At 41.0% G+C, this 10251-nt stretch overlaps 1 protein-coding gene across 2 annotated transcripts; it reads right to left on the reverse strand.

Annotated features, from left to right (window-relative positions):
- Positions 1-666: 666 nt before the first annotated feature.
- CPR43 (cuticular protein RR-2 family member 43) lies at positions 667-3762 on the reverse strand. Of its 2 annotated transcripts, NM_001167808.1 has the most exons (3): positions 3221-3232; positions 2628-2871; positions 1198-1352 (listed from the first exon to the last, which is right to left on the reverse strand). In NM_001167808.1, exons 1-3 carry the CDS (start codon positions 3230-3232, stop codon positions 1198-1200), a joined length of 411 nt encoding a protein of 136 aa, NP_001161280.1. The 2 variants fall into 2 exon arrangements, with proteins under 2 accessions (XP_032451902.1, NP_001161280.1); XM_032596011.1 differs by having other exon boundaries at positions 667-1352; positions 2628-3762.
- Between the last annotated feature and the right edge of the window lie 6489 nt (positions 3763-10251).

The raw sequence follows: 10251 nt of genomic DNA on the forward strand, positions 1-10251 counted from the left end.
TTTACAAAATTTTACAAGGTTTTCAAAGTTCTTAAAATGTTTTATAATTATAATTTACAAAATTTTGACTATATCCGAGCAGCGGGAGGAACAACTTTTCACCCGCTGCTATGAAAAACTACATTTTCTATTCATTTTTATGCACGGAAAAGGGCCTTTTTCATGCACGAATTGTAAAAAAACTTGGTCTGGTGCGTGTACCCTCAAAATTACAATAGCTCGATTTTTCGACCGAAAAATGTCCAACTTTTCGTAGAATAATTCATATAATTTAAACGTTAAGTCTTTTGTCTAGCAGTACAAAAGTGGTCACTTCTACGTCTTCGGTCATGGCATTTTGCCAAGTAGTTATACAGAAAGTCCAAACAGTTGTCGGATGATCGATACTTTGAGCGTAATTACAGGATCTCATTTTAATGCGTGGATACTATAGTTACTAAGCACATTGAGACTTGGCATCTGACGTTTACTGACTATTTGCGTTCAACTTTGATTTATATTTTATATAGCAAATTTTGTCACAAAATTGGTGCTAGAGATCAAGCTTGCATGATTGTTTTGAATAATAAATGCGTATGCGAAATATGAAGATGCAGAAGATGCATCATGGAATTTAAATAAAATATTAAGTTATACCTATCTCTACTGAGGATCAAATAACTGGCGTTTATTTATAGTTATATTACTAGTAAATAAGAAAGTTTGTTTATTATTAAAATTATTTACACATATATGATGAATCACATTAGCTTAAAAGTAACTCGTTTTATAAAACTTATTAATAAAAATGTATACCCAATGTTATAACAATCTTATATGTTAACCATATCCAAAAATCCCCTAAACTATACTATGAACAGCATCATGTACGTAACTCTAATATAATAAAAACATGAACTAAATTTGAATCTATTGATCTCATTTTATAAATGAACATGGACGCTATTACTATAATATATTACGATTGAGATTCGTACACACATATCTGAATAAACGTTTTGCATTCAAGGGTTTATTTCATCATGCATTTGAATAGGAAACCGTCACTTTACAATTTTCCTATCAATGTGTACAGCCTGTTATGTGTACGCGAAATTTGTGTGTGTGTAGATTGGTGTTATTGAACTGATATTGATTTATCTTTGGCTGTGATACAAGGATACAAGGGGACTAAGAGAACCCCTATAGAGCTGGCGTTCAGCGCTCGTCGTCGTAGCCGGCGTTGGCAGCAGCAGCACCGCCGTGACTGTTGTGCACGGTTGCATGGAAGCCGTCCTCGTCAGCGTGATATTTGACGGTTCTGATGTTGCCATCGGGCTCCTTAACCGTGTACTCTCCCGCCACGGCCTTGCCTGGAACAGTTAACCAGTCGAATCATGTATTGGATTCTCCAACTTGTAATTGGGTTATCCAACACAGAATAGTATGCTATACCATAGCATTAATTTATTAATTACAATCTATTTACGATAATTCAATTGTTAATATACATGGTACAGATTTATACTTATTACAAAATGAGATCTCAATTTTATCAAACAAACTTTTTACTATAGCTTTTTTATTCAACCCACAGAGCTCGAAGCGTACATTAAAAAAAAACAGTATCAACACTATATAAGTACAAAAAATATCGTATCTCCATCACGGATGGAAGACGATTACTGCTCGTGCTAGTTATATACCCTCGTACGATGACTAAAATTATAACACATTAAAGATTGCATTTTCAATTTAAAGAAAATGATTAACTCTTTAAGGATAACCTACTTCAAATTAAAAAAAAATTCAATTTCATTAATATTTTTAAGATGTGACAAATGATTGTCTAAAACGTTTTGAAGTTCAACTAAAAAATATTGTTCTCTTGGATTCTAGCTCATAGATTTAAAATTATTTAATGCGAAGAGATTGTTATTAACGATGCTCAGAGGAATTGATATGAAAATTAAAGGATAATCGAGCTTCAATAATTCCACAATCCTATTCGAAACATTTCTAATCCACTTACTCACGGCATTACTTATAGCTTAATCTCATCGCAGAACTTGCGTGATTGGATTAATTTGACGATAATGACAGGTATTGCTTTGATTATAAACACCTCGAAATTCGGGAAAATGAAAATTAACAGCAGTATCGCGGTCAGCGTCTATAATTGAAAATTGATCGGAATACTATGGATGTACGAAACAAAATCACGTGCTTCTATTTCCAGTGTCGGTATTCCGATGAAAACAACTGCGATGACAATTTTCTCTTCCTATTAATGATATGTTTTATATCCAGAGTAAGTGAAATAAAACTAGGTGACCTAGACATTGATTTGTCGTTTTCAGTAAACTTAATACGCAAAAACCTTCTCAGATATCAAAGTTAATATCGCTGCCCGCTAAATAATTTATAAAGTAAAAGTGACGTAATATGGGTCAATAGTGTTCTAACCTTAGTATTCCCGACCTCTGACCCAATCCGTAACGGGCAAAACATATAGGCCGGAATTGAAAGGATGTTCTCTGGCCATCCCAGCCATGGAATTCACGTTATCAAAGGGATCGGGAAAGAGCAGAACGAAACCTGACAAGAAGCTCGTGATCGCGGAAAATTTGTCTGGAGGATGCCCTTACCGTCCCGGTGTTCCTTTTGACCGTGATAGTCGCCGGTGTGGTGGTCTTCGACACCGTAGGCGAACTCATAGTGGGCCGGTGCAGCGTAGTCCTGGTGCTGCTTGCCGTGTTTGTCCACCCACATCACCTCTTTGTCGTCTCCGTGCACCGGACCATGAAAATGCTGGAACGAGTGAGCATGACCCTCGGCCTTGGCTGTCGCCACCACCACTAGAGCCGCCTGAAGGCCCAGCAACAGAATTACCTGTGAACGGAGATTGAGTTAGATTTTATTTTCCCCTCGACAGATTTTCCCCGTTGTTCACGTTGCGCGAGCGTGCATCTCGTCCTATCTATCCCGCTTCCCGCTAAACAACAGATTGGCGCGAAAGTGAGGCATTTGAAATATAGTGAGCCTGTAGCTCGGGAAAGGATATAAAATACGGAGGAAAGCCTTGGCCGAGAGAGAATCGATTAAGTATCGGACGTCAAGATAAAAAGGCCAATTACTATCCCGGTGGTAAGCGAGCGCATCGGGCGTTTATCTATTTTCACCATCGTTCATAAAAGTGTGTTTTGCACGCTCATTTCTTTCACTGCACGGAGCCACTCACTTTAACGGCCATTTCATCCGATTACTTTCCGGTATCTCTCCTTCGCTTTCTCTCTCTCTCTCTCTCTCTCTCTCTCTCTCTCTCTCTCTCTCTCTCTCTCTCGTCTCTTCTCTCCTGCACTCGGTTACTTTTCTTGTTAGCCTGCTCCCGGGCACCTTGAAACTGAACAATCGCCTCAGCTCGAGCGCCTCTTTTATAGATCGTTAAAAACCGGAGTGAGAGAGAGAGAGAGAGAGAGAGACCGCACTGCTGCTGCTACTGCTACTGCTTGCTTTCTTTCTTCCTCGGCGTCCCCAAAATTTTTCTCCCGACTCAGTGACGATGGCGGCGACGACGAGGATGTCGACGCCGGCTGCGGATGTTGTCTGTATTGCGGCTCGTGAAAGCACCATTCCTGCCGTTGTGAAATCGAATTACTCAACGAATCGGTCGTTGACGGTCTGGCTCGAATGCGAGCGTGCACAAAAAACGTCGGGAGTTCACTCTAGCGGGAGAGCATTGATCAATCGGCGAGTTCCTTTGCTCTGAGCGCGCGCGAATGCACGAGTTGGATGGTTGTGTCCACGCGCGTTTATTTAAGATCGCAGTTTGAAGCGCGCACGTGAGCATAAAATCGTTTAATCATCCGTACGACTGACTGAAATGAACGGGTTGATTATTGCTTTTACTTTGTGTGCCTCTGCACTGTAGCAGGATTCCTGGCAACGCGAATTTCAATGCTATGAAAAATTTAATTGTTCGTTTGGTAATTGTGCCATATATACTTTATGGCTGCTGTGATTGCGGCTGTTATAATAATCGTTCTATTTCCTTTATGTCGTTCAATTCGGATTGTTTATTTACCACACTTCATACACTTTTTAGGTAAACGGAGAAAAAGTATTGGGAAAATAGGCATAAACTTATTAGTTTTAACAAAATTAAACTACACTAGTAGATCTCATTTGTATGGTCATCGAACACCTTCTTACGACAATAGAAGAAATCAAACCGTTATTTACTTTGTAAACCAGCGCGGCGATACAAAAAAAAATAAAAGTGACGTTTACCAGATTCTTACGACATGACATAATCAAGTATGCATTTCTCACATCGGAAACAGGTAAGAGAAATCGAATTATGCATTATGGATTGAAAATAAAAAAGTGTTTCTCATTCGCCATGCATGATGCTTCTTACTTTAAACATTTCTGCACCTTTTACAAGTTCCAATTTTGCAAATACTATATATGGAAAAATGCGTTTGCATCTCAATCATAACAAACATAAACACTCATGTGATTTTTTGATGAATAATTCGTACGTACATCAACGACTCTCATATATCCAGCAGAATATATTGTGATCACCGCAGAATACGTTAAATTTACGCGCCAGTTATAAAAAGCACTATCGTACCTCCACAATTTTAAAGTATTACGCACTCGTCATGCCTAAAATTTAGTTCTGCTTTCTCGCTTTCACAGCTTTCAAAACGACAAAAAAAAATTAATTATTGTTACACTTTAAATTTCGTTCGGGCTCAACGAACAGGACTGATTACATAAAGAAAGACATTTCTCCTCTACCTTGTGCACATGTGGAGTATCAAAAATGTTCTCTGAAAAAAAGAGTGACAAAAACTGAGACTTTCGACAATATCCCGCCGTAGTACGAGTGCGCTTATACAGTTCGGTGCGTAATTGACCGCAGTGAGCGTCGGTGGAAAGAAGGAAAAAGAGGACAGAAGATTTTTAGGAAAGGACGTTTTTCCGTCCAAGTTCTAACAAATGCGCGACAACGCACACGGATCTCGCGGTCCAACGCATTTACATCACAGAAATTCTTTGCACTCGGAAAAAGTGCCAGAAAAATCCCGGAGAATAGCTGCTGCGCGAGATATTTATTTTCCTTCTTTCTCTTTGTCTTCTCTTTCTGTCTCTCTCCCACTGGCTACCTAGTTTACGTCAGCTAATCATTTATAATAGAATTTTTTGGCAGTCTAGGTTCACTTGCGCTTACCCAGCTTCCGGTCGACACGTAACGCGTTTGGCGACGCTTTTTCGCCGAGAGTGGTGCGAGCGCAGACGGATGAAAAAAGGGGACTGGTGCGCATGAAAACACAGAGCGACGCTCGGCATGACTTTTCATTAAATTTGAGTGCATAGCGCGTTGTTAATTAAGCGCGACAACAATGGCTAGTGTATATAGCTTTTTCATTTCTATTGTTGCTGCATAATGCCATCGAAAGAGAGGCTTAGAATAAAGTATTATGATTGTAAAATTTATGCCAAACTCTAATATTTATGTATTAGTTCACGAAATAGATACATTTATTCTTCTACTATTCTTCTTTATTCATCCATCAACATTTTTCATCGAAACTTTATATATGTGAAAGTAATCGTAGGAATTTTCGCTAGACGCGATGTCGAATCAATCGCATAGTAGTTTTCACGTAACACCACATAGACATCCAGCACCGAAACTCTTCACATACGAACGAAGCTCGTCGTGCGAGTTGTACACTTGAGAGACTATCGGCGTGTTCACGTATACGAACTGCGCGAGGCACGAGCCCAACGCTAATCTACGGATTTATCCCCGGGGATCTTTCTTTATCCCGCGATATTACAGTGGGATTTTCTAGCACAGGTAGTAACGGCAGCAACTGTAAAGAATGAATATACGCCGGCGAGCGCGTGTCTTTTCCAGCACACAAGATCGGAAGAAGGCGGAGAGCGGCGGGGAAGAGCGCAACTTTACATATTTCCCTCTCGGTATGCTGACTTTGGATACTTTTTGCCTGTACACAAGAGCTTATCGCGATTGTATTTTTATTTTACCACGTGAGCCTGCAGCATATACCGACACGCGCGCACGCGCGGGCAACACGAGCGAATCGTTCTCCTTCGGCTTTTCTCTTCGCGTATACCTCTCTTCTCTTCTCGCTTAGTTCCGCGTGCGATTCTCGAGATAGAGAAAAGTGAAAAGGGGCTTTTTACTTTATTCCCTGCTTTTACCTGTAATTCTGATTTAGGAGCCTGATATACGTCATGTCGACAGGCTTTCGAATATTTCGCATTGAAAATATTTTGAGCGTTAAAGTAGGTGTATTCAGACCAGATATTCTTATCTGATTTATGAACGGTTTATCTTTCTGTCTGCAAGAAAAATCAGTTATGCAGTTTATGGTTGGTTTAGTTGTTGTTATTTATATTTCTAACAATTCTTGGCCGTGAAGCTTTATTTCAGAACTCAAAGATGCCTTTTTTAATTTCTTACGAGAAATCTCACTTCGCGGAAGACCTCAATCCACTCCCTTTATATTTTTCATGCTGGAGGATTATAGCGGCGACGTTATATATTTGCTTTAAAAAATGTCTATGTCTGCGCGTACGTCTATGCAAATACCTTGTCGACGCGGAAATTAGCTCCGAGAAGCAGCTTCTGCACCCATGTGTGCAGCTTGCAAAGGGAGACAATCCACGTAGAAACCATGCTCAGGGGAACTTATAAGCACACGCTTTCGTCTTACCGATTTTGCCTTCTACGTATACCTACACACATGCGACGCAATTCACTGGTTGCCTTTGTTATTTTTTCACCCCACTGGTAATATGCGCCTAAAGGAGCGACTGACATCAGATGCGGAATCGCTAGTTGGAAGGTTTGTCTCTAAAAATAGATGTTGTGGAAAATTGCGCGATGAGGATACTACAACGACAATAGCTGGAGTATATTACCATGATATGCGATTCTAAAAACTATGCAATCTGATAAGTCAAACATAACCAACGCACCGAGTTTCTACGAGCATGTGTCATCAGGGTTCATTATCCTGCATAAAAGATATTTTAACTGGATTTTATTAATTATGTACATGGTATACCTATATAACACAGAGACTGTGCACCGGCTACATTACACATAAAAGGGTCTATTCCCATCCAGGGAATTTCGCGTAGATAGTTTCCCGAGATAAAGACGAATAGTTTTGTTTGTTCGTGAATTTTGTGCGAGACTCTCGAGAGAACGCCAGAGCGAAAGCGAGACCGAAGAGAAAGAAGGAAGGGAGAACGAGAGATGGCAAGCAAGACAGAGAAGCTAGGTAAGTCGTTCTTCGAAAGAGTAAGTAGTATCTCCCCTTTGGAAAACCGCGGATTCGGGCTTGGCGAATTCGTTTTATGGGTCACGATCTTTCCTCGGTGCCCAGAGACTAGCAAAGAAGCGAAGGGTAAGAAAATCTACGAAGAGAGTGAGGGATATCAACAGAGAAAGAAAAACTGTCCTTCTCGCATCTCTTAACTTTGTCTGTGAATAATAAGCTTTGTTTGTAAATGCGTGTTAATTTTTTTGATTTGTAATGAAAGGTTTCGATGAGATACGTAAGTATCACATTTATGGTCGAGGATTATACCGGTCATGTATAGTCAAGTATTATTGTTGCGTCGCAACGCAATTTACTGTAAATCTATACATATAATTACAAAACACACACCGCACAACACACAGATTTCTCTATGAATCAACAACCTACGCGTCCTACGTGACCAAGACAATGCACTCAGACACGCTCAGTTTTTATATAGTCATATTTTTCACTAATCCGACAGAATCGACAGTCCCTATGCGGCTCTTGAGCAACTGCAGATTTATGACACGGACGATTTTTTGCATCGGTCAACGGGTCCGCGCTCGGCTCGCAGCCCTTCGCACGTGTGCTCAAGATGCGCACTTTTTTCTCGACAAAACGCAAACGCGACAAACTTTCTTCTACCCAATCAGCACCCTCATTTTCAAATTTTCTCAGCCAATCAGCTCCTTCAAATTTCCACTAGGCGTACCCTAAACTACCCCTTCCCGACACTTCAAAATTCAGTGATCGACGGATTACCGATCGCCAGCAGAGGAGGACAGATCTGACTAGACAGTCGCGAAGTACAGACGTATTATCTGGCTCCGTGAGTCATACATCCACACACTCAATACGTATACACGTCAACACTTATTCTATACTACATCATTTACACCAAAGTTATATTTTTTTTGTGAATAAATTTTATATTATTTTACACCTAAACAGTCGTTTAAGATTAGTTTTGCAAACGACATAAGAGGAGAAAAGCATCTTGTCCCCTCGCAACAATATTGTTAACTAAAATTTAGATCATTAAGGGAACAACTATAATACTGCCTAGTGCTTTCAAATGTTATATTCATAATCGTATTTTAGGTTAAATCTATATTCGTGGAACTAACATAGATACCTCTAGCAACATTGAAATTCCGGGAAATTTATTAAGGTCATGCAGGACCCACTCGGTCATGAAGGGTTAATGTCGAACCGAAATTTACACAGTAATTGGTTCAAAATGTAAATTTTCTGCTTTAAAACAACTCGAAAAATCAGTGGATTGTATCAAAATGCTAATTAAGTACCACGAGCTTACTTTATACATTTTTGTTTGTTTTATTACAAATTACAAGAGAATTGACAAATATTATGTACAACATGTGTACTTAAAATAAACAATTAAATATTTACCATTCTGAAATGATCGCAGAGCAAAAAGACATTAAAAATGCTGTTTTAATGCTGATTATTTTTCGCAGTGCATTGCCCTAAAGATAAAAAATACGCTAGGAATCTCGTGCGCTTACCTCACCTGAGCACACAACAAAAAAAAAACTGCGAGCAAACAATTTTGCCTTTTGATACAGGTCTCATGGGCACATGCTGGCCACTGTCTGCCGTCGAAACTACAAACTCAAGCTCGTGCGAGAGCAAGATGCGAAAGCGGCGGCTGCAGCAGCGCTATATAAAGAAAGACTTTGGAGAAGCTGGCTCTGGAATTGCAGACGCAGAGAGCACAATGCAAAACTGCGTCGAGTGAGCTTGCGATCTTGACTGAATCGTAATTGCTCCTTAATGAAGTCAGTAATTTAAGGAAGCCGCAGGAGAATCGCTGCCGCTCTACGTGTCTTGTATGGCACAGTCTGCCGCTGCTGCTTCTGTACTGCGGAGGTTGAGTGTTATGTTAAAGTATACGAAGAAAGACAGTAACTCAGGACTCGAGAGGCGGATTTTGCTGGTTTTTGTTTGAAGGACGATAGGTATAATGTCGTCAAAACAATGGGAAGCCATGAATGAAAGTAACTTCAAAGAAAAAAAGAGAATAGTCTTTCTTTGTCTGAATTTACTTGGTACGTGGATTATATCAATTAAATCGAATTATCTCAGTCGCCAAGTTTCTTCGTCCCGGAAAACATTCGAATCTTTCATTTCTCTTAAAATTACGTGACTTGGACGAACCAACACAGGGAACAAGGTATAGGGCGAGAGAGAGAGAGAGAGAGAGAGAGAGAGAGAGAGAGAGAGAGAGAGAGAGAGAGAGAGAGAGAGCGGAGTTGGAGACAACTTGAGCTATCCTGTTCGCAGAGCATCCAGTGCTGGGCCACGCGCTGTCCGCAACTACTGAAACGCTCAGCGGTCGTACACGGCGAGTCTCGCTCTCGCCGCTCTCCAATTCATATGCAAATGAAAAGCGCCAAGCTCGTGCACGAGCGCTCGGCGCGCCGCGCGGACCTCTATCCAGCCATTGTTCCGGGGTAACTCGCGCAGCCCAATGTCCCGGGCTTGACTTACTATGCGAATTTCCTGGAAAACTCACCCGCCTACCGCCAACTCGACGCGCGCGGGTACATCCGTGTAATTGATACTTAGCGGCGCCGCTGCTAGATCTCGAGGACGGCTGTTCGCGTAGCACGTGTACCTATACCGCGCAGCTACACCAGCTTTTGGAATGTCGCGCTTGAGTCGTCGTGGCTCTCTTTTCTTCCCTGCGGACATTTTTTGCTTTCAACTCAAAGGACAATGAAGGAGCGCCCGTTATATGCAATCTTCTGCATGCCTCGAGTTCTGCGGAAGAAGGGATGGGGAAAAAATGTATCCTGCTGCGAGTCGTGAAGCAAACGAATTTCTTCCTACGTGCGTTGCTAATGACGTTTTTAGCTGCGGAAGACCGACGGCGTCACCAGGCCGGAGGGCT

This window comes from Nasonia vitripennis, chromosome 1, assembly GCF_009193385.2.
Source record: "Nasonia vitripennis strain AsymCx chromosome 1, Nvit_psr_1.1, whole genome shotgun sequence".
In the NCBI taxonomy this organism is placed as follows: Eukaryota; Metazoa; Arthropoda; class Insecta; order Hymenoptera; family Pteromalidae; genus Nasonia; species Nasonia vitripennis.